Source organism: Bos indicus x Bos taurus, chromosome 11 (assembly GCF_003369695.1).
Source record: "Bos indicus x Bos taurus breed Angus x Brahman F1 hybrid chromosome 11, Bos_hybrid_MaternalHap_v2.0, whole genome shotgun sequence".
Lineage (NCBI taxonomy): Eukaryota > Metazoa > Chordata > Mammalia > Artiodactyla > Bovidae > Bos > Bos indicus x Bos taurus.
The window spans coordinates 36,278,795-36,304,501 of NC_040086.1; the positions used below are offsets into that span (position 1 = coordinate 36,278,795).

The following is a 25,707-nucleotide window of genomic DNA, read 5'->3' on the forward strand; positions in this document are numbered from 1 at the left end:
TTCACAGCGTCTGAGAACACCTCTTCATGTATTTGTTGGATGAATTATTACCATCTCTGATCCAAGAGAGGTAGATTTCAAATCAATATACTTCAACAAGTAAAAATTCTCAAACGCAAGATCATAGCTAAAATAAAATATGTACCTTTCGAACTACAATTGCATCATGGTTGAGATTCTCAACAAAAAAACGTATGGCACGAAGAGGCAACACTCTGTCATCTCTCAAGAGTAGAGACAAAAGCCCAATGCCTATATGCTCAAATTTCCAGGGCCTGAAAAGGGGAGAGTGGGAAAAAAATCAGAAAACACACTAATAGTCATTCATGGTCTTCAGGGTAGAAATCCCCTATAACATTGAAGATAAAAGCATTGGGAATTAAAAAAATACTTTTTTTGCACTTACAAATTTCTCTGCTCCACACCATCTAGCAAAGTGTTAACCAAATTTTCATAGTTCCTTAAAAAAAAAAAAAAAAATTCAGGTGAGCTACTATTTTAATACAATGCTAAGATGAATATCAAAAATGTAATTCAAATTCCTACCAAATTCACCGTCCTCATTACCAGACTATAAAGGGTCTGATGAAAAATAAGCCAGAGTGAAGTAAGCAGACGGGTGACATGGAAATGAAAATAAGAAAAGAGAGGAAAAAGTAGAGAGAGAAAAAAAAAGTAGTGCTAGGTACACTGAGCAATTGAACTGTTCCTGGGTGGGCATTCAAAAGGAAATCTGTGAGTGGTGATCAGGAGTGGTCTACCTACACAACACCCAGGTATACATGAGGTAGACTATAAAGTTTTTTATTTATATAGAAATGCTGGGAAAAAAATTAATGAGTACATTTATAAGGCAAAGAAAATAATAAAGTTGGGAAAGCTCCTGCTTAAGTGTTACTGCTGAAGTACTTTGGTTCCAAAAATCTAAAAGCAATTTACTAATATCATGATAACAAATTCATATAAATTTGATCAAAAGCTTACTACTGTAAGAGCTATGACAGGATAAATATTGAACTTAAATTTAAGATTTAATGAGTGGAATATGTATACTATAAGAAAAATCAATTCATGTTGAAAAAACATATGACATGATTATTTTAAGATGGTGTTTTTCTATCTCCATAGCTAAAAGTGACAAACAGATCTTCACAATAACTACCTAATATTTTGGTATCTCTTCAGTATTAATGTGTAAATTTCATTAGGTAGTTATAGTGCATCGCTATTTGAGAGAGATTTACAACCTACTGTCTATAATGTTACACATTTGGATAAGCAGGCATTAATAATTACCTCAGGGCATCAACATTCCTCCCTTGTTGGCGTTTAAGTCCTTCTTTAATTTCTTCTGAGCTAAGCATTGTCTGGTTGATAGAGGGGTTTTTTGATTGTTGAAGTAATTCTGCTATTCCAACACATGACTCTGGAATCTTATTAAAAAGAAAAGCCAGGAAGAAAATGAAGTATGGACATACCGTGGATAAATCTTAACAACATTATGCTAAGTGACAGAAGCCAGATATAATTGGCCACAAATTGTATAATTCGATTTACATGTAATCTCCATAATAGGCAAATTAACAGAGAAAAAGAGCAAGTCAGTAGTTTCCAGAGCCTAGGGGTATGGGGACAGAGAAGGCGATGGCACCCCACTCCAGTACTCTTGCCTGGAGAATTCCATGGACGGAGGAGCCTGGTGGGCTGCAGTCCATGGGGTCGCTAAGAGTCGGACACGACTGAGTGACTTCACTTTCACTTTTCACTTTCATGCATTGGAGAAGGAAATGGCAACCCACTCCAGTGTTCTTGCCTGGAGAATCCCAGGGACGGGGGAGCCTGGAGGGCTGCCGTCTATGGGGTCGCACAGAGTTGGACACGACTAAAGCAACTTAGCAGCAGCAGCAGCAGCAGGGGTATGGGGAAATGGGAAGCAACCATTATTGGGTATAAGGTTTCTTTATTTGAGTAATTATAATGTTCCAGAATGAGAGTACTGATGGTTGTACAACCCTGAGAATAGACTATTGTGATTATAAGCACACAACTGTTTTGTTAAAAAGGTTTTTGTATGTGAGTTACATCTCAAGTTTAAAAAAAAATTTAAAAAGAAAGTATAATCTGACAGTTACAAATAGAGTATATTTTGCAAAAAAGGTATACATTTAGAGCAGAGGTTTTTAAAACTGAGGACAGATGTAAAACAAAATAATTTCAGAAAAGAGGGGGATTCAACTGTACTCACATCTCTTACCCATCCCCAATTCTGTTGGGTGTGTAAATAGGCATTTGAAAATTTTTAGATGATAATCTGCTCTGCATCTTCATCTTAGCTCTATTGAACCCGATACTTACTTTTTCATTTGTCAAATCATCCAATTTTAATTTTCACTATAAATTATGAACCCTGTAGTCAATCTTCTGTGACTTTGACTAGTGAAACTGACCTCCTAAAACAGAACCAACTTTCAGAAAAATGAGGCCACAGATATACAGGGAATAATGGCAAATACCAACAATGTAATCTACTTTGTGGCCTCTTGGTAGAAAACCACGCAGTTCTCTCCTGGCCATGCTTCAACTTTCTACTTCTCCCTGCCATTTACAGTAATGATCACTAAAGCATTAAAAGGAAAGAGAAATAAAATGCTTAAAAAAAAAAAAAAAGAATCAAATGCCAAGAAAATGATTACTGAAAAATAGACAAGAAAAATCAGAGCATTTTAACAAAGCAGTGTTTGCACTAAAGTTTGAATTTAAAAAATGATTTTGCTTACTGTGAAGTCCAAGCCAATTGTTTCATATTGCCGATGAATCTTTTCTGCAAGATCATCAAACAGCCTCACTATCGATGGCTTTTCCAGGGACATTGCTTGGCTAAGCCCAGAAGAAACAATTGCTGGCCAAGTCTGTACAATACAGTCCCAATCATGAAGGTTTGCCAAGCATACACCACTGTGATTTCCAAGGAGACAATACAAGGCACCCTGCAGGGAAAAATGAAGTTGAAAACTAAGGCATGGTTTAATTGTAGCCAACAAACCTACATGTGGTTTTCACATCTACTCAACACTGATTATTTAAATGCTTGGTATTGGTTAGTAAAACAGGTTCACACATTTAACATGTTACTTAAGTGCAATCCATTAATATTTTCTCTAAGTCATTTAACAGATGGTTAGCTCAAAGAACGGCTATTAGTATAGAAATGTAAAGATTTGCTTTTATTAGCTTCCATTCTAATTCTCTGCTACTACATTTATAAAGGCTGTGAAATCTGCCACTCTTTGCATTTTAGGGTATAATGCCTGAAGTACTTAAAAAAACAGTAGTTAAATCTGGTTGCCAAAGATCTCCCTAATTATATAAAAATTAGGTTACTTAATTATACTGCATACTTTTTATTAATACTAATAAGGTCCATATAGTCAAAGATATTATTTTCCAGTAGTGATGCATGGATCTGAGAGTTGGCTGCCAAAGAATTGATGCTTTTGAACTGTGGTGCTGGAGAAGACTCTTGAGTTCCTTGGGCTGCAAGGAGATTAAAGCAGTCAATTCTAAAGGAAATCAATCTTAAATATTCATTGGAAGGACTGATGCTGAAGCTGAAGCTCCAATAATTTGGCCATCTGATGCATAGAGCCAATTCATTAGAAGAGATCCTGATGCTGGGAAAGATGGAAGACAGAAGAAGGGGATGACAGAAGATGAGATAGTTGGGTGGCATCACTGACTCAAAGGACATGAGCATGAGAAGCTCTGGGAGAAGGTGAAGGACAGGGAAGCCTGCGTGCTGCAGTTCGTGGCGTCACAGTCAGACACAACTGAGTGACTGAACAACAACAAATAGGAGTTCAATTAATCAAAATGATTCTGATGACAGTAGATTCCTCTTTTTAAGGTACCCTATTTTAGTGACGATGTCCTCAAAGGCTCAGCGAGCAAAGACTGCCTGCAATGCTGGATACACAGGAGATGCAGGTTCAATCCCTGGGTTGGGAAGATTCCCTTGAGGAGGAAATGGCAACCCACTCTAAATATTCTTGCCTGAGAAATACCATGGACGGAGGAGCCTAGCGGATTACACTCTATACGGTCGCAAAGAGTTAGACGTGACTAAGTATGCATGCATTTTAATAAAAAGAGACATTAGGATCAAATCATTTTATTTCCTGAACATTCACAATTCCAATCTGGCTTCTTAACCACCTTGGACTCTAATCCTCTTTAAGGTTCTTATAAGGTCACTGTAACTTCGATTTTACTGATTTCACAGTTTCCAATTTTAATCTTACTTGACCTGTCTGATTTTGTCCATTTAAACTGCTCTCAACAACATATCACCCAGTGAGTTAGACTGTCTATAACCATCTTGAATTAGATACCTGCCTTGGGGGTCAGCAATTCCATCACTGTGAAATTCTTTCAACTTTTCTCCACAGCTGAAAAATTTTGCAGTAAAAACAAAAACACTGTACCTTGAACTGCTGTTGAGTGACATCTTGTCTATCAGGTCGTAAGAACCCCAAAACCAAGGGAATGATATCTCTGCAACAGAAGTTATACGCTCCCAAGGCAGCAAAAAATGTTTGCTGGGCCTTATTTCTGACCTAAAGAAAGAGTAATGAACAGACGCTTATTAAATGGCAGAAAAACGACAAAAAAAATTCCATATGAATGTTTAAAACAAAGCAGTAGTAATTTACATGCTGTTGTAATAACAGAAAAATATACCAAAGCACATAACAAAAATGAGTAAATAATCATCTTTTTATCAGAAGGAAAGCAAAGTACCACCAACTACATCCAAAGTTTAAGTTACACTCATTCAATCATTTTTGGTAAAAGAGAGACTGAATGGAACTGATATGCATTTGTTCAGTAACATAATCAGCAGACTATTAAACTTTTTATTCTGAGTTATTCTTAATGAGAAAAGTCAGACTGTCTTTTGTGTCTACATGAGGAAAATCAAAGACTTTCCAAAACACAAAACAACTTAAACTTTTTAATGCAAACCTTAGGTATAGGCCACATATTTTGAACCCAAACAAAAGATTCAGTATAAATTCATAACCCATGAACTAAATGAACTAAATTACATTACTAAATGTAATGAACAACAGCTCATTATAGTAAAAAGCAATACACTGTACATTTTTCAAACTTTTAAAAATAATACTTCAGGCAAAATCTCTGGGTTAGACTGGTTTCCTAATTTACAGACTCACTGGCTATTTATAAATCTCTTATGAATTTTTGGTCCTATGCTACCTAAAAGGATGCACCCCACAATTCACATGGTATCAGCTTCCTAAACTCGGGCATAATGGCATGGAAGAATTATATGGTCTTCAAAGGCTGGTATTCATAATATGATTTAAGTGGTATCAACATTACACTAGCTACATTAGCATTATCTACCTTAGTTATATTTTTCAAAAAAAAATTTGAGAAGCAATTATAAACAGCAAAAATAAATGTTATTCTAAAAAGAGAAGCAAAACTAATTTGAATATATTTGTAATTTAAAACAAACTTTTGGTGCTAATAAATTGTTTAAATCCCCTTGTTAAAATGGGGATACTTAATTTTTTAAAAAAACTTTTTATTCTATATTAGAGTGTAGCTGATTAACAGTGCTGTGACAGTTTTAGGTAGACAGCAAAGGCACTCAGCCATACACGTACATGTATCCATTCCCCTCCAAAACTTCCCTCCCATCCGTTCTGCCACCTAACACTGAGCAGAGTTCCACGTCTTTTACAGTAGGTCCTTGTTGGTTATCCATTTTAAACACAGCAGTGTACACATGACATTCCCAAACTCCCTAACTATCCCTTCCTTAAAATGGGGATACTTTAGATGGAGTGTTACAAAATGGGTAAGAGGGGGACAGGCCCAGAGTGTGTGGACTAGCCTTACCTGACTGTATGAACTTGTAGATAAACGAAGAAGATCTCTAATCATCTCTTGATGTATCTTTTTGTATTCGCAACCCTCAACAGTTAGTGTTCGCAGCTAAAAAAGAGACCAGTGTAAATCAAATCTCAGAGTTTTTAGTAAAAGTTCATTTAATTATGACATAACACCAATAATTAAATATGTATCTGAAAAAACTGTCATTTAAAAAAAGTCATCATGGTGAGTTCCTTGGTGGCCTAGTGGTTAGCATTCCAGGTTTTCACTGCTGTGGCTCAGGTTGAATCCCTAGCTGGTAAACTGAGGTCTCACAAGCCGCATGCAAGGCATGCCCCTCCCCGCAAAAGGTATCTTGATTTGAAAAAGCTATTTACCTCATGCTGCAACATTACTCTGTCAATCAATAGTGCTCTGATATGTTGTTTTTTCCCATGGAGCTGAAAAAAAGAGTAGCAAACACTTCAACATCTTCCATGAATGCCTCAACAATGGGGTCCTCTGAATCCCTTAACAAAAAATTAGCTCAAAGAAGGTACAGGAAGGGCTTGTGGGCAGTATTTTGTAGGTATTTCACTTATACTAAAATAATGAGACATATTTAAAAATATTTTATTAATTTTATGGCTAATTATAGGAATATTCCCTTTAAATAGCTCATCCAACACTCACTTTTTCTGATGATTTATTAACAAATCCATGTGTGGGAGAGCAGTGCAGCTGGTCTTTATTCACCCAAATACAATACTAACACTATAAATACAACACCAGCCCCTAAAAAAAGTTGACTCTATTACATTTATAAATAGCCTTTCTGGGTAATTGTATATGTTTACTATGGAATATAACATCCTTTACTTTTGTAAAAATTATCTTTAAAATTTTCCCCTACCCTCAATCTTCTACCCAGTCACTAAAGGAAGAAGTCTGGAACCCAGATTCCTCTTTATCTCATTGGTTATTAGTTCAGTTCAGTTCAGTCGCTCAGTTGTGTCCAACTCTTTGCGACCCCATAAATTGCAGCACGCCAGGCCTCCCTGTCCATCACCAACTCCCAGAGTTCACTCAGACTCATGTTCATCGAGCCGGTGATGCCATCCAGCCATCTCATCCTCTGTCGTCCCCTTCTCCTCCTGCCCTCAATCCCTCCCAGCATCAGAGTCTTTTCCAATGAGTCAACTCTTCACATGAGGTGGCCAAAGTACTGGACTTTTCAGCTTTAGCATCATTCCTTCCAATGAAATCCCAGGACTGATCTCCTTCAGAATGGACTGGTTGGATCTCCTTGCAGTCCGAGGGACTCTCAAGAGTCTTCTCCAACACCACAGTTCAAAAGCATCAATTCTCTGGCACTCAGCTTTCTTCACAGTCCAACTCTCACATCCATACATGACCACAGGAAAAACCATAGCCTTGACTAGATGGACCTTTGTTGGCAAAGCCATGTCTCTGCTTTTCAATATGCTATCTAGGTTGGTCATAACTTTTCCTCCAAGGAGTAAGCGTCTTTTAATTTCATGGCTGTAGTCACCATCTGCAGTGATTTTGGAGCCCAGAAAAATAAAGTCTGACACTGTTTCCACTGTTTCCCCATCTATTTCCCATGAAGTGATGGGACCAGATACCATGATCTTCATTTTCTGAATGTTGAGCTTTAAGCCAACTTTTTCACTCTCCTCTTTCACTTTCATCAAGAGGCTTTTGAGTTCCTCTTCACTTTCTGCCATAAGGGTGGTGTCATCTGCGTATCTGAGGTTATTGATATTTCTCCCAGCAATCTTGATTCCAGCTTGTGCTTTTTCCAGCCCAGCGTTTCTCATGATGTACTCTGCATATAAGTTAAATAGGCCGGGTGACAATATACAGCTTTGACGTATTCCTTTTCCTATTTGGAACCAGTCTGTTGTTCCATGTCCTGTTCTAACTGTTGCTTCCTGACCTGCATACAGGTTTCTCAAGAGGCAGGTCAGGTGGTCTGATATTTCCATCTCTTTCACAATTTCCCACAGTTTATTCTGATCCACACAGTCAAAGCCTTTGGCATAGTCAATAAAGCAGAAATAGATGTTTTTCTGGAACTCTCTTCCTTTTTCCATGATCCAGTGGATATTGGCAATTTGATCTCTGGTTCCTCTGCCTTTTCTAAAACCAGCTTGAATATCTGGAATTTCATGGTTCACGTGTTGCTGAAGCCTGGCTTGGAGAATTTTCAGCATTACTTTACTAGCGTGTGAGATGAGTGCAATTGTGCAGTAGTTTGAGCATCTTTGGCATTGCCTTTCCTTGGGACTGGAATGAAAACTGACCTTTTCCAGTCCTGTGGCCACTGCTTAGTTTTCTAAATTTGCTGGCATATTGAGTGCAGCACTTTCACAGCATCATCTTTCAGGATTTGAAATAGCTCAACTGGAATTCCATCACCTACACTAGCTTTGTTCGTAGTGATGCTTTTTCTTTTTTTAATTTAAATTTATTTATTTTAATTATAGGCTAATTACTCTACAATATTGTATTGGTTTTGCCATACATCAACATGAATCCACCACGGGTGTACACGTGTTCCCAATCCTGAATGCCCCTCCCACCTCGCTCCCCATCCCATCCTTCTGAGTCATCCCAGTGCACCAGCGTAGTGATGCTTTCTAAGGCCCACTTGACTTCACGTTCCAGGATGTCTGGCTCTAGGTCAGTGATCACACTGTGATTATCTTGGTTGTGAAGATCTTTTTTGTACAGTTCTTCTGTGTATTCTTGCCACCTCTTCTTAATATCTTCTGCTTCTGTTAGGTCCATACCATTTCTGTCCTTTATCGAGCCCATCTTTGCATGAAATGTTCCCTTGGTATCTCTAATTTTCTTGATGAGATCTCTAGTCTTTCCCATTCTGTTGTTTTCCTCTATTTCTTTGCATTGATGGCTGAAGAAGGCTTTCTTACCTCTCCTTGCTATTCTTTGGAACTCTGCATTCAGATGTTTATATCTTTCCTTTTCTCCTTTGCTTTTTGCTTCTCTTCTTTTCACAGCTATTTGTAAGGCCTCCCTAGACAGCCATTTTGCTTTTTTGCATTTCTTTTCCATGGGGATGGTCTTGATCCCTGTCTCCTGTACAATGTCATGAACCTCCGTCCATAGTTCATCAGGCACTCTATCTATCAGATCTAGGCCCTTAAATCTATTTCTCACTTCCACTGTATAATCATAAGGGATTTGATTCAGGTCATATCTGAATGGTCTAGTGGTTTTCCCTACTTTCTTCAATTTCAGTCTGAATTTGGCAATAAGGAGTTCATGATCTGAGCCACAGTCAGCTCCCGGTGTTGTTTTTGTTGACTATATAGAGCTTTTCCATCTTTGGCTGCAAAGAATATAATCAATCTGATTTTGGTGTTGACCATCTGGTGATGTCCATGTGTAGTCTTCTCTTGTGTTGTTGGAAGGGGGTGTTTGCTATGACCAGTGCATTTTCTTGGCAAAACTCTATTAGTCTTTGCCCTGCTTCATTCCGTATTCCAAGGCCAAATTTGCCTGTTACTCCAGGTGTTTCTTGACTTCCTACTTTTGCATTCCAGTCCCCTATAATGAAAAGGACATCTTTTTGGGGTGTTAGTTCTAAAAGGTCTTGTAGGTCTTCACAGAACCGTTCAACTTCAGCTTCTTCAGCGTTACTGGTTGGGGCAAAGGCTTGGATTACTGTGATACTGATTGGTTATCAAGCCCCTGCCAATTCTTTCGTTTTCAAGTCCCCTTAACTCCACCCTAGCACAGGCTATGCTTTCCCATCTGAACTATTACTAAAGCCTCTTGACTTCCAGGCTTGTTTGCCTACTGCTTATTCTTACAGCAGTGGCAGAGCTTTTTAAAATCCACTGAATTTAATATTGATCCTTTCAATATTCACATCAGATCTACTCAAGAACTTTTAATGACTTCCCCACTGCTGAATGTAAAACTGGAGCACATTCTTGGGACAAAACTAGAACTGACCTAGTTTACCTCCTGCCACTCTTACCTACAACTAGTGTTCCCTAAGGCATGCCATGTTGGTACATCTCCCTGCCTTTCCCCATGTCAATCTCTTTGTTTAAAATAAGAAGTACCCCATGCCTAAACAACAAACTCGTAAACCTTTACAGTCTCAATTTCCAAAAAAAGTCTCCCAATGAAGAACTGTGCTATGATCATCAAATGGTTGATTTAAGTTATTCTTTCTTCCGTGCTTCCAGGAAATCTTATATTGATCTCTCCTGGAGAACCAATTAAGATTAAATAAAACACAATGCTTTAAATTCATGCCTATGGACAATTCCTACTTTTCATCCCTTTAGGCTCTTATATGATAGTGAGAATGCAGTTGCCAAGTTATCATACTCCAAATTGCCATTGAGAGTTCGGAGACTAGCACAGAAATTGACAGAAGAGGTTTCAGTAAAGTATATTTATTTCCAGGATCCTTTTGATTATACCAGGATATAGTATTTGAAAATCTACTATTTTTACGTACAGGGAAACTTCCTCTGTATGCTGAACAAATGCTAAATTAGGTGGTTATATCAGTATTATATACCTTTAAAATAAATTCTGAGTTTTAAGTGAAAATACTGACCCGATTTTCCATTGATTTCTTTACTAGGTTAAAGCTTTTCCAACGAGAGTCAAATTCATGCTTGTGAGATCCTTGGAACTGCAAAAGGTCTCCAATAATCTGTGCCAAACAATTTCAGATTTTATATTTAATGAGTTGTCACATCAAATCTGGTCATATTAATAACCATGCAACTGTGTAAATAACAATTGTACCTTTATGATAAGAAATAAGGACTTGGTATCATCTTCTGAATTATTAAGTATGTGGTCTATAATAGGAGGAAAAGAATTTTTGTTAAAATATTTTAAATTACCATAGGACTCCTGATATACTAAAAAAGAACGGGGGAAAAAAAAACCCACCACCTGATATTCTCACCATTTATAATTTTTAAATGGTTAAGTAAAAGCACATATGCTATAAAATTTCTAAATACTTAGTAAAAAAAAATAAATATATGTATGTACTTACTAAGAAGTTTCCTTATGACCCTAGCAATTGTTTCTCGGTAGTTCTCTCTGGATAGATCTATTTTTAAAAAATGAGAAAAGGCATTTTACACACACTGAATGCAGCCCAGAGCTTTCAAGTTTATACTAACAGTTATGTCAAGAAGAGATAATGTATCCAGGAAGAAAATAAATGGGTCATGGAAAAGAATCTAAAAAAAGTAGATACATATGTGTAACAGATTCACTTTGCTGTACACTTCCAATTAATACAACACTGTAAATTAATTACAACTATATCTCCAATAAAAAAAATTTTTTTTAAATGGGTCTGTCTTTATCACAGTTGGTTAGTAGCTTGGCATGATACAGAATATCTTTCAAAACCTGCACAGTTATAAGAACCTGCTTATAAACCTTTATTATTAGGCAGGCAAGGAGGAGGGAGACAAAACTGTCTCTGCCAATATTTCAGAGGCTCTAGTCACTAATTACGGACCAAAAATGCATAAGATTCTTTAATCAGCTGTGGTGACCCAAATCAAACAAACAAAAATTACATTAATTAATATATGCAATGAACTCCAATGTTAATCCAGCAATAAGGAAGTGTTAAATTTATTAATGTTAGATTCAGAACATTAAATTAATGCTAAATGTTTTGCATAAATCGAATATATAAGGGTTTAGCTCAAGTATAAAATAACAATTCTAACCATAAGTGAGCATTACAATATATGGAAGTCTCCCTTTGCACATAGAAAGCATCTATCCTTTAATGGCTATTCTTTATATAATAATTTCCCACTTTCTCCAGAAAAAGCAAAGATAATATTGTGTAATTAATATTCATTTTACATAGAGACTAGAAAAGTTGTAACTACAGAATTATCCCATCTTAACTCTTATAAAGTAACTGATAAAAATAATCCACACAGATTTACTCAGATTAGGATTCACATACCATATTCAAGTCCAGTATATAACTTTGTCTCTTCCAAAGACACCATACTTGGTACCCTGTATAAAGACAAGAATGCCTGTATTTATTAACAATACCAAAAAGGAGGTTTAAAGGGAAAAATGTCATTGCTAGAATGTTTAGATGATCATCTTTAACACAGATCTCTCATCTTCAACACTTCAATTCTTTACTCTAGCCTTCTGAAGACTAATGGTCTATCTGTTTCAGTAAATACAGTATTATTCATCTTCAAAAAAATGTTAATGAAATATAATGACTTTTGGGGGGATTCACTGCCCAAATGAACATAACACTGATATTCAATATACAAGTGTAAAAGCTTAAGACTGATGATAAACATTTATACAAGAAAAAGTAAACTTTCAATGTTATAATAATGGTTAAAATAAACACCAAAAAAATCACCATCAAATTTTACTGTAAAATATACAGCAGACAAGCTTCTTTAGATAATCATTACTCTTCCTCTTACAACCAGCTAAAGTGATCTCTCCTAACATCTGCAATAAAATATCACTACTTCTGAAGATGTTCAGATGTAAAAATACTACATTCAAAGTCACATTTTAGGTACCTAAGGACAGATTCTACTGGGGAATATGAATTTTTATATCTGAAATATAAATTTTCTTTAATGAAAAACATTTTATTTCAAAATATGATTCAATTCAATAACTTTTTATAAACAAAGATTTTAATACTTTCTAGGAAAAGGAAGAAAGGAGCAAATTGCCAAGGAAATATGAGATAAGCATATCCTATATAGGCCTAATTAGTAATAAATAGAGGTTTTATAATTATTGCTTGTAATTCATGAACTACTACTTGTAAAGAAGAAAAACACTATTTTTAAATCAACACCCCCCGCCGATACTGTATTTTTTTTTTTTAAGTTGAGCTAAGTTATCTCTATCCTAATAATTGGTTGCTATGGATTCTGGGATTTATCTAAATGGGTAAATAACATTAAGATTACTAAAACCCAATTATTTAACTATGTTCCTTGCTATGATGTAGTGCCTAGGACGGCAATAGTACTGTCTCAAGTTTCAAAACTAAATCTACAGAATATAAACAAAGAATGGTAATATTTCTTAATATAAAATGTTAATTTGCTTTTCAGAGAATTTCAAGTTCAAATTCAAATTCTTCTTAAAATCTTGTTTTCACTCCATAAAGTTTCAGCTTTTGGCAACAGCGTGCAAACTTGAACATTCTGTAAAAATGTGTATGATTGAAAAATATATATGCATAGAGTCTAGTCAGTAAAAAATAAGATCAGATTCTTTCACAGTGAACTTCAAGGGGAGTTCAATATCTTTACTGAAATTAGATTTCACCAAGAAAGAGAAAAGGCTGTGCTCAAAGAATAACAAGCATTAGGCATAAAACTGTTAATCCCCAACCCCACAGAGCAAGGGAAGTACTTGTCACAAGCTATCACAGGAGAACACAGGTCTCCTCCTTGCTGCTAATAAACGTAATACAACTGTACCTTGCCCACCCCATGCCTAGTACCACATAATATTGAACCAAGCATGCATTCTAATTATTGTACAAAACTACTCTTAACAAATGAGTTTTTAAAAAGCAATCTCTATAATAAACTATCCTGAAAATTTTTGTACTGTATCAAACACACAACCAAACAAAAGGCTATCAGTTAGGAATCTGAAATATTTTTTTAATATGCCTTTCTGATTCTACTACTGCCAATTAGACTGCTGCTGCTGCTGCTGCTAAGTCGCTTCAGTCGTGTCCGACTCTGTGCGACCCCATAGACGGCAGTCCACCAGGCTCTCCCGTCCCTGGGATTCTCCAGTCAAGAACACTGGAGTGGGTTGCTATTTTCTTCTCCAATGCATGAACGTGCATAGTGAAAGTGAAGTAGCTCAGTCGTGTCCGACTCTTCGCAACCCCCTGGACTACAACCTACCAGGCTCCTCTGTCCATAGGATTTTCAAGGCAAGAGTACTGGAGTGGGTTGCCATTGCCTTCTCCGAATTATACTGTAACCATATTTAAAAACAAGTCTCATCTAAGGGTCCCAATGCTAATTGTAAAAATCCATGTGTCACTCTGAACTGTTTCCCTATCAGAAAATTGAAAATACTATCACTTATTAAACAATTATTTAGAAACATATCAACCTGTATGGGATTTTAAAATATTTAAGTAGTTTATTTAAATTAAAATGGCTTCAGCTTTTACTTTTAAAACCTGAATTAAAACACATCTTACATATCTCAAGTGCATAGAAGGCATCTGTTTAGACATATATTTCAGCTTCATCTGTTTTTATCCATCTCAAGTTTCTTTTATGCTTATTTATCTAAGATTCAGCTTTAATTGATCTCTTATTTAACAAATTAATTAAACTGTACTGACAACTTTGACACTGAATGTTTCTCAGTACAAATATTTATATTAAATATTTCTTCTGATCTTTCTTTAAAAGAAGAATTTTCTAAAAGAAATCTCTCTCCATTACTCATAAGACTCGTATCTCTTTGTGGCTACTACATTTTAAGTCTATGTGTGCTGGGCTGTACTCTCCCATACTTAAAACTGCTCTTGTAACTTTTAGTTATGTACATAATCTTTGCCAAGTAGATTTAAAGTGCCATCAACAATTATAGATCTGCATTCTGACTAAATACTGTAGTAACAATACATATAATTTAAATCAAATACCATGACTCCTCCACCTCAAGTGAAATTCATTCTACTCATTCATTGGTTCATTTTTACAAACAGTAATATAAAATTCTGACAAACTCAACACAGCGTATTATAAATAATAGTAACTATACAATAATAATCAAGTTAAATCAGGTTCACAGCAACTACACAGTACCACCAAGCCACCTAATTTGTAACAAAATGTGTTTAACATTTGCACCACTTAAAAAACAAAGTTCTCTACAACGATGTTATTTGTACCACAGGATGACAATCTTTAGATCTGATTAGAGTAGAACTATCAAAATAATCACTGGTGGGAAAGAAAGGATGATGAAAAAGGAAGAAATGACCAATAACATAAAAACAAAATATACAATACAAACCAAATACGCAAATGGAAGCTAGCTGAACTGTCACAGAACTGCAAACAATAATTCTTCCTGTCTGTAAGTGGAAGAACAGCTTACCCTTCCCCAAATCCCTCCCCTCCCAAATGAAAACAAACATAAAAGGTATAAAAGCCAAGCCCCTAACAGATCTTTTTTTCCCCTCAAGGTAACAAGTGTTTCACAACAGACAACTGACCTATTTCTGTGTTCTGTTATCCTGTTCAATCCTGGGCACCGGCAATAGCTATAAACACAAATGAAAGGCTGGCTCTTGCTCTACCATGTGAAACGGTTTGCCAAGTAAAGAGAACCTTACATACCGCTAGGTTTAAAATGAACTCGGAGCCTAAGAACTACTTCCATGTCTGACACACAAATTTTTAAAAATCAATGAAAACAGTCAGAAGGTGAAATAAGGAGAAAACAGGGTTACTCACCGTGGAGTAGTAACTGTTTCCTTTTCTGTGTGCAGCTCCCCCAGCAGAGCTGGGTAGTTTCCTGGAGGTGCCAAGAGAGGTTAGCTAGCCCTGCCCCTCAGCGCATAACAACACATCCTTTCACATATTCATGAAATGGTCTCAACTCTTAGACCTTAAGTATGAATTTTTTTCTTTCCAGTAAAAAGTTAGTAAAAGCTGAGATCCTAAGAATGATTTAACTAAGAATGACTTAACAGATCTATCAGAGAAAAGGGGGCACAAAGTAAAGAAGAAATATTTGAGATGAAAAATGATGACTCCTCTACCTTGAGTAACCCTGTTTTTACAGATGTTAGTTTTTTGCGTCCTGCGATAGCTGGTTAGACCTAAAAGAGTCTAAAAGAATGGACTGCAAAAGGAGAAATTAATGACGATTTGAGGATTAAAGGCAAGTGTCCAAAATTCCTATATGACCCTGAAAAGACATAATCCAATTTCCACACCTTTAAAGGCAGAACTATGAGTATAAATTATATCACAGGTATTTCTATGACATCATTAACTAAAGGTTCCAAGAGCAAAATAGAGAGGTCACATTTTAAGATTAATTCAGTAACCTTGGTATCTGACAAAACTGTTAAAATTTCACACTGAACTAAAATAATTTACTCTTAATTACCCTCAAAGGCCCTTATTTCATCCATCCTTTGAAACAGTAAAATTTATAGTATGTACAAGATACTTAGTAACCTTATAATGCAAAAGGCCAAAAAGTACAATGGAGATACCATTAGGTATGTAATTAATACTTAGGACAATCAACTCATCTCATCTAAGCTTTTCATTTTTTTTTTTTTCAGTCTCTATAATTACACAGCACAGAAAATTGTTTTTCACATGTGGTAGCTATTTCCCTCAACAATGGGGTTTTGAGACCATCCCATATACTTTATCAGGAACTAAGAGTTCCTTACAGGAAAATTCAGAACTGAACTCATGGTTTTTTATTTGCCAGCAGACTAATACTACTAATACATGTGCAAGACAAACTTAATAATAAGTGATCTGACAAAAAATAATTAAAGCAGCTAGAATATTTTACCTGAGATTTATGTAAAAAAAAAAAAAAATGTAAGGTTAATTTTTTTTAAAAAAGAACTAAGGTGCTAGGTGCTTCCAAAAATTGGTCTGGTATTTCAGAAAATGCATTATGTCCTACAATAGCACAGCCAATTACCACAGTCACTCTTGACATTAACAGGAGTGACTTCCTCAGACATCTCAGGCATTACACTAAAGCACTGGTCACCGTTACGTGTTTCCTTTTCTCCCCAACTAGGTACATTTTATTCTATCTCCTTTGGAGTAACTCATGTCCAAAATAGAGAGTTCTTTTCATCTCCTAGTTTCCAACTGACCTGCTACTGATCATCTCCAAGAATTATGCTGCAGATCTTCTTCCTTCACACTAGGCAGTATGATTTACCATCACAACAATGCACCATCAACTGACACTATTTGTTTAGCTCTTTCAAATCAATTTACACTGAAGAGATTTTAATAATTATTGACTGTACTACGATAAGCGTTTTAGAAATTTAAAAGGCCAACTTTGTTTTATTATACTTTGGTGAAAACTATCTTACTATCTGCAAAAAAAAGGTGAAATGTTATATAAAGTCAATGTAAAAACTCACACATTGCCAAAATAAATTAAAATTTCAGACGAAGGTGATCCCAGTTAGAAGTTGGTTTAAAAAAAAAAAGAATTCTGTTACAAACTAATTCAAGCCCAGGGAAGACTTTACAAACTCTCTTTTCTTACAATTCAAAGGCAAAGAAATGCTCATTCATCTCTGACTGTCCTTTGTATAATCATGACCCTGAGTAGGGTATGTAACTACAAAGAACCCTAAATATGTGTATCGTTCAAGGATTAAAATGACTGAAGTTTTCCTTGTTTTATATTTTATTTCATTACTATGTGCTATTAAATATACAAGAAAACATTTTATATTTAAAATCAAAACATTAAAATATATATAAACATATTTATATTAACGTAATTTTGTATTACTTCATTATATTTTATTACGTTAAATTTTTACTCTAAGTGAAAATTCTAAAATACAACATGTTGAACAAATATTTATTTATTTATTCATGGTTGTGTTGGGTCTTAGTTATGGCACAAGAGCTCTTGGGTGCGGCGTGAAGGCTCTCTAGGTAAGAAACATGGGTTCTGCAGCCCCGTGGCAAGCGTGATCTCGGTTCCCCAGCCAAGGATGGATCCCATGTCCCCTTAATTGGAAGGCAGATTCTTAACCCCTGGATCATCTGGGAAGTCCCTAAACACCACACTTTTAAGTCTAAATTATCTTTCCTGGAAAAAAACCTATAAAGGGATACTCGTGTCAATTTTATAGCTTATAATGTACAGTAAAGGGGGTCTTAATACACTTTTTATAATTAGGCACTGTTTTCCTTATTGAAAATGCATTTCATTATATACAAATCTAACTAGCTTTGTAATAACCAAATATATGGAACTTTTGTCCTGATGCACATTAGTCAAGAGAGGATAAAGACTTTGCTTCCTTTTACTAACATAGAGCACTTGGCTCTATGCTGATATGGACTTCAACCGAAACCTCGAAGCCTCTTGAGCTGACCCTTCAGAAATGTATCCTAATCATCATTCAATACTAAAGAGTCCTCTAATTACATACACAAAAGGTACATGCCTTTGTTCTTTGACAAACTATTGAATTAAAGGACCACCCTTCTCCACATGTTTAAGCAGAACTAAGTTTACTGATATAATCAATTGACGTGTGAAGCAGCTTTTTGGTACGCCTTAGCCTTAAGTTATGTTCTCACTATATTATATATTGTTAAAGAGCATCAGGAAAATCAAAACCATTTCTGTAGGTCTCTCACTTTAAAACAGTGTTTAGAATCTCTTGAAAAAGTGAATTTTGGTAAAGTTGCTCTTATATCAAACTATAAAGCTTGATAAAAAACAAAAGTTCTTTAAAAGAATTCAGTAAATTTCTAGACAAACTTAAAATTGATTTCCTTACCTGAAATGACCCTCCTTCTCCCTCTTAAATCTAATGAGTAATTTAAAAAGTTCAGTACCTAGAAACAGTTTTTAGATAAGTGAAATAAGTGGGAATTATGAATAAAGTATGACTCCAAATGACTAATTATGTAGGAAACAGAAAGACAAGCAAGCCATTTTAAAACCCCTCCTTGAAGCTTAAGATTCTTGTTGCAAAATCAACAAATGATTCTCCCCTTGTGTTCTTCTCAGAAGGCAAGGGTTCCTTCCTTATTTTTGTGTGATTTTCAGTAACTTTCTCAGCAATAAGATATTGGAGTTCAGAGAAAATGATCTAAGATGGGATGCTGAGACTAGCATCTACATACTTGGTAAGTGACCTACAAGTTGGATATTGCTGATTTCATTTTAATTTTTTCAACTTAAATGGTAGTACTGACAATGGGCTAAATCAAGGCATTCATTCAAAATAATACTCTGAAAAGCACTTAAATTAATAAAAGCAACTTGGTGGGTCTCAAAGGTTCAACATCCATGAAAAACAGAGAACAAATTGTTATTAAAAATAAACTATCCCAGGTTTTTTGCTACAAAATCCTTACCAGTGGTAGACAAAAAAAAAGTGCTTTTCTTTCTTTTAAAAAAGAATTTATCTCAATTAACTCAGTAACCTAACAGACTTAATAGCTGTAAGTTGATATTTTATAACTGATTATCACTAGAAGTTATTTGATCCTAGTACCATATGCAAAACCTGAATAAAGCCCTAAAGTTTATAGACCTAAACTGTGCTCAGTTATTTTTAGCCTAACATTGACAAAAAGGTTAAAGTTATACAGAAACAAACCAATAACAGAACCAGTGACTCATTATGTGACTAAGTCTTAAAATATATGCCAAATGGCAAAATAGCAAAATATATAAAATAGTTATCTTTACTTACAAGTTAGTAACCGGCTCTCCTTTCAATGGAGGTAGGAGGTTTCCTGAGCCAATTAAACAGTTGTGGACTATAGTCAGACTCTGCAGAACATCATCTCTAGAAGAAATAAAAACCATTTTCATATTTGAGAAGACTCCAAATCTCTATTTAACAAAAAGCCTTGCAGAGTCTAAGGTGAAGTACAAGAACTTTTTTATCAAGTGGGAATATACAAAATTAAGCCATAAAAATGATGAACATTTTCAGTTTACCCACTTAATAGTACAAGATAATTAAACAGATATTTACTGATAATATCAGACCTACTTACATTTAAATAATCTAAATAATCACAAGTAACAACAACTGCTTGCCCTTTGTGAAGCAATTCTGAATCTAATTCCCTGTTTATCCAAAGATCACAACCATTAACAAAAGGGAAAACTATTATAGAAGATTCCCTACTACAGTCTATCTTTTAAAATGGATGAAATAGGGCATGGCAAGCCACTCCAGTATTCCTGCCTGAAGAATCCCCACGGACAGAGAAGCCTGGAGGGCTACAGTCCATGGGGTTGCACAGAGTTAGACACGACTGAAGTGACTTAAGACAGGGACTGCTCTGGCGGTCCAGGTTAGGACACAGCACTTTCACTGCTGAGGGCCCAGGTTCAATTCCTGGTCAGGGAACTAAGATCCCACAAGCCATACAGCAAGGCCAAAATTTTAAAACAGACTAGGTAAACATTTACTCCAAAAAGCAGTTCAGAGTAACACACAGCTGACATAAGTCAACTATACTTCTTCCTCTTCCAAGCCCATTCCTAGTGGATTTGCTTATTAAAAATCTCTTGTTATTTGATACATACTAATTTTCTTACTATATATAAAGCAGTCTCAAATAACTGTTTGTTGTTAAAGCTCTTTGGGACAGAAAAAAAAAAAAAAAAATCGCAGGGATATTTCTCTAGGTAATAGTAATACCAAAATATGAATGTCTAAAAAGAAATGAGCCAGTAAAAGCTACAGTGAATCTAGAAAAACAGGCATTTCCTTACAAAGCAGGCATATTCATACACACTTCCCAAAATATGCACAAGTGAAAATGCTAAGCAGAAGGCACTAAAAGCAAACTAGAAAAAACTCCGAGCTTTCCTATTTCAGATCTTTAATTATGAGAAACTTTCTGTTGCTAAACTATAAACCATCTTAAATGATTTTCTAATCACATTTATGGGAGGCATCCAAAACACACCTTGAAAATGAATACATCTGATATGCCACAGAGAGAGGGAGAAGTGTGAAAAGAATGTTTTAGTCCACAACTATACACCACTAACTGATTATAAAGGAAAACTAACCTAGACATTTCGAGTTCTCCATCCCCACAACGCTGGAGTTTGATGAGCTCAGGCTGAAGGAAAGAGTCCAACAGATAGAAGGCGAAAGCCACCTCTTCAGAAGAAGGAACATGCCACTGGATTCCCAAATTCCACAAGTCCCCTGGTTTACCCCAGTCCTACAAGACAGCATTTAACCAGCAATTTGAGAAGCTGAGGTGGGGGGAGGGGGGAAACACACACACATAATTTCAAAGGCTTAAAAGAAAATGTATAAGCAAACCAAACCTAAGGCAACAAATGCACACCAAAAAAACATTAGACATCACATGATTCCTTCATTATCATTCCTAAAAAAGGCCTCCCTGAAGAGCCACTCAAATGTGAGTTTACTGAAACAGTCACAGTAAGTTTCTGTGAGGCTATTATTGCACTCTGCCCTCAAGTTACATCTCACTTTTCAAGTTTAAAACATTTTAATTATAGTTTTAGTAATCTATGTTAAAAATAAAGAATTTTTTTTTTTAAAAAGCAACACATTTGTACACAACAGGGGAAAAACCCACACTTTGAATCCCTTAGAAAAATAACCCAATATATTCTGGAATCCTAGATTATTGAAAATGCTTGCCTTGATAGGAAAGTATTCAGAAGGAGGCTTGTCAAAGCCGCCTGGCACACTGCAGTACTCGGTAGGGTAGATAAGTGTAGTAGAACGAAGAAGGTGATGCAAAAGGTTACAAGACAGAGTGTAACCCTGCTTACAGGTTAAATGTAGGGTTCTTTGGAGAATCTTTACAAGCTGCTCCCTATAAAGAAGCAACTTCTTCCCATCCACTCGAGTAATCTAGGAAGAAAACATTTGAAGATACTCTGTTTAGAAGATCAGGAATCAATATTTAAAGTCTATGTTTGGCTACTAAAGTTGTCTAAAATAGTGACAATGTTTCTTAAAATGGATTTAATTAATTTTAAGATTGTCATTTTAATTATATTCTAACAATGAATCTTTCTTAACATCAAAAACACATTTTCTGTGTTTAGGCTCTTAAGTGCCATAGTAACATCCTTTTCAAGAGTGTACCCCCTGAAGAGACAAAACTTAATTGGATTTCTCTGTTCTTTGGTTCCTGAACTAAATTGTACAGGAAACTGAAGTTTGATTGATGGCCAAATTTAAAATATGGGGAAGGGGAAGATGCTAAATCTGATAAACTTTTCAATTAATGAGTTATCCACATTAGAGTAAAAAACATTAGGCATGAAGTAGTCAACCATTATCATACTCCTTTCAAAACAAGAAAATGGGATTATCTGCTTTTTGTAGTCAGATTCAAGTCTTTCTAACTTTACATGTTTGAAAGTCAATTTTTCAAAAACAGAGGATACATCCTCAGAGCAACTCAACATTTTCACAGAAATATTTTCTTATTCCACAGATTTACAATACCTCAGACAAAAGTTGAAGATTCCATAGTAACTCCTTATCTAGCTCTTCTTCATTTAACACATCATCATCTAAAAACAGCAAAATAGTATCAGTGGGGAAAAAAAACAACATCCAATGAAATCCATCATTTAAAAATATTTATATTTAATACTTCTAATAGCTGAGAAAAGTCTGTTTTAGGAAGCTTTTCATTCTTTCGTTGTTAAGCTGGGCCTGCTCCAGCGGAGGTGGAAACTCAATTTTCAAAAGATAAACACACCAACCAGGACTCCTGCCCCTTCACGTCTCACAAAATACCTTTTATTTTTATGGCTACCTCTGAATGGTTCTTGTATGTATGAAAACATTAATTTAATAGGGTAAAATTTCTAAGCTACCTGTCAATCTGGATGATAACCTTGTTTTAAGCAATTTCACCCCAAACTGCAAAATTAAAACACCGCACAGCTTAGAGAATCTGTTTTCATCAGTAGAGTTGTAGACACCAAGAAAAAGTTCCAAAATCATAAATATAGATAATAACCTTAAGACTTACTCATTGTAAGCTGAGTTATAACACCGCAGCAGTGGGGAACAAATAGCTTCAAAGATTCCTCTGGGCAGCACTGAAAACATATTTGTTTGTATAAGTCAGTTTTTTTTGAGAGGCACAAATATTTAACAGTCACAAGTACACACCAGCACTATTTTCAGAGACAAATAAGGGCTGTAAGCAGGTATGAAAGAAATATGTGTATTTTAAGAATGACAAGCATGTCTAAAATAATTAACCACATAAAACTGCTGGCTACTGATTCATTACTTCATCGGTCCAAAAACCCCAACTCACCTTGACTGCAGCACGGCACATGTCTGCCACCATGCGTCCTGCGACTCTTGTTTCAAATATATGTGAAATAGAAAAATTAAAAACCTTCTGAAGGGCCACCTATTAAAAGATAATGTAAAAATGAAAATGTCTAACTAGCATTTTTTAAAAAATGAAACATCTTTTTAAACATGAAAGAAAATGTTACTCAGACTATACTAAAAAATAATCAAGTAGGAAAAATTTAACCACCTGAATATATAAAGATTTAATAATATTACATTCAGGTCTATAGAACAGCCTTTGTACAAGACCCTAATGTGACCAAAACACTTGAGGCACAAGATTTTATTTGCTATAGAAATGCTGAACACAAAACTAAAGCTGCTGGAAGCAAATGCAATTTAATTATCTTGCTGATCAATTTAAAACAGAGGGAATATTGAGGAGTATCTAATATTTAGTTTGTTATTCTGACAACTACAAACTGTAAGTATTTCTCTCTCCTCTAAATGATGTGAAGCATTCTACTTAATTTTACAATTAGATAATTTTAATTACTGAATGAAGGAATTAGCTCTAGACATGGATTGACAAGGCTGAAAATTATAAACAACTCCTTTCAGAAGACTCTGGTTAAATAAGAGATTATTTATGTTAACTTCTTTATACTAACATAATCTTAGTAAACATCTCATGCAGCTGTAAGGCAGTTTAGCTTTTAACAAGGACAAACACTGTATAATGATAATCTCAGATGGAGAAAGAACAAACAGAAATGGAAACAAAGTAAAAGGAATAAAAATATATAAAGTTTCTTCACAGTCAACTCTTGTTATGTGTAGTAGTTATGCTCTACAAAATTGCTGTGGGCACTGAATTAGCAAATACTGAACCAAAGTTCTTAGTGGAAACACAGGATTAAGTTCCCATAAGCCTCTCATTACATTTTCATCAACTGATGGATACATAATTTTATGTTTCTGTTTGAAGATGCCTTTTTTAACATATATTTATTGTTATTATTTCGGCCATACCACACAGCATGTGGGATCTTAGTTGCCCACTGGGGACTGAACGCATGCTCCATGCAGTGGAAGCATGGAGTCGTAACTATCCAACTGCCAGGAATTCCTCATCTTTTTCAAATTTTCAGATGGAAAGGAAGGAGAAGCTGGTGTGATATGCACACAAGTAACCTGAAGTTCAATTTTTAAAACATCAAATAAAAATACAAGTTGGAATTTAGCTCTCTGCAGCAATTCACTCTTACCATAAATATTTCTTTGGAACATTGTGTGAGGATTGTACTAAACGTAGAAGACAGACCTAATTCGACCAAACTCTCCAAGTGAGTCATTTTCTCAGTCTCTGTCTCTTCTCTTGTTTGCTCCAACGTGCTACTTTCTATGAGTCCAAAGCATCTAAATAACCCAAAGAAAATAAAATTTTAGCAACTAAAAACTGGCTTAACTTTTTTGGTTGATTTGATTAGATGAATCTCTATTGTCAAGATAATGCAAATGATAGGTATTTCATTTGTACATGGCTCACAAATCAATTGTCCCTTTGTTACCTCAGAAGAAGCACCACCCTTGCATAGTAATTAAGTACAGGTTGCAATGCAGAGCAAGGCTAAAGTCTGCTGAGACAGGACATTGTTATTTTTTAATATCTATCAGATATTAAATAGATCTATTTAAAAGATTTAAAAGATAATATCAGATATTTAAAAGATAATATCAGATATTAAATAGATCTGAGGTACTTGCTTACCTGTCCATAAACTGTAAGACGAAATCCTCAAATTCAGCTGTGGCAGAACAAAGTTCTCGCTCTACCTGTAATATGTCAATGTGCAGAAAATTTTCAAATAGGCTTTCATTTTTTCCCCCAGAATAAAACTCAACTATAGTCTACAAAATATGTCTAATACTACATTATTACACTGAGCACTGTGAGAAACAGCACCAAATTCCCCTATCAACTTAGAATAACTCATCTACTTCCCAGGAACCAAAATAAGTAGTAATTAACATATTTTGTAAGGGCCAAAAACAGAAGTTCAGGCAGCCATATTTTAAAAATCAGTAACGGTTTTCAAACTGCTTGTGCATGTATAAAGGATTATCTCACTAGCTAACCATCTAAATGCCAAAAGTAAGGTAATAACATACATGTCACAAAGAAAATAGTTCTGAAAAAACCAGACAGTAATGATGCTAATTTCCTCAACAGATTTATTCCTAACATAAAATGGAAAAACAAAATGCCATCACCTTTTGCTTAACAAGACAAAAAGTTGAAATACACCGTTTCATTTCAGTTGTTTACTGGAATAGCCTATTTTCACCCACCCTCTTTGGTGGGTGCTCTGCAGACTATCCTACCAGTGATGACCTGGCCCTCCATTCATATCATTCTAGTCACAAAACAGTAATTTTAATTTGTCAGCACCTCTGCAAAGCTGCTTTTAAACTTTCAAGTATTACTATTCATATACAGTAGGAATTAGAACTCAGCTGACCAATCTTTTTACAAGCAGAAAGCATCCTTACTTCTGTGAGGTCATTCCTTTCCTGCAGTACAGATGAACAATCTACTAAAGGCACCAGGGTGGAAAATGTTGCTATAAACTGGAATGTGATCTATGGAAAGACGCAAAAGAGCAAACATTAATTACACAGAG

The 25,707-nt window shown here is 35.3% G+C and overlaps 1 protein-coding gene across 2 annotated transcripts in view; it reads right to left on the minus strand.

Annotated features, from left to right (window-relative positions):
• The window catches only part of PSME4 (proteasome activator subunit 4), a 100,178-nt gene that overhangs the window by 27,003 nt on the left and 47,468 nt on the right, over nt 1-25,707 (minus strand). For both annotated transcript variants that reach the window (XM_027555278.1, XM_027555280.1), the window contains exons 12-31: nt 25,577-25,666; nt 24,795-24,859; nt 24,292-24,442; nt 23,040-23,138; nt 22,746-22,815; nt 22,211-22,278; nt 21,392-21,607; nt 20,782-20,939; nt 19,442-19,537; nt 11,921-11,976; nt 10,979-11,035; nt 10,720-10,775; nt 10,526-10,624; nt 6,300-6,362; nt 5,929-6,024; nt 4,482-4,613; nt 2,778-2,987; nt 1,297-1,433; nt 407-460; nt 146-275 (exon numbers count right to left, since the gene is read on the minus strand). In XM_027555278.1, the coding sequence (XP_027411079.1) occupies nt 146-275; nt 407-460; nt 1,297-1,433; nt 2,778-2,987; nt 4,482-4,613; nt 5,929-6,024; nt 6,300-6,362; nt 10,526-10,624; nt 10,720-10,775; nt 10,979-11,035; nt 11,921-11,976; nt 19,442-19,537; nt 20,782-20,939; nt 21,392-21,607; nt 22,211-22,278; nt 22,746-22,815; nt 23,040-23,138; nt 24,292-24,442; nt 24,795-24,859; nt 25,577-25,666 (2,103 nt within the window). The remainder of the gene's footprint in view (nt 1-145; nt 276-406; nt 461-1,296; nt 1,434-2,777; nt 2,988-4,481; nt 4,614-5,928; nt 6,025-6,299; nt 6,363-10,525; nt 10,625-10,719; nt 10,776-10,978; nt 11,036-11,920; nt 11,977-19,441; nt 19,538-20,781; nt 20,940-21,391; nt 21,608-22,210; nt 22,279-22,745; nt 22,816-23,039; nt 23,139-24,291; nt 24,443-24,794; nt 24,860-25,576; nt 25,667-25,707) is intronic.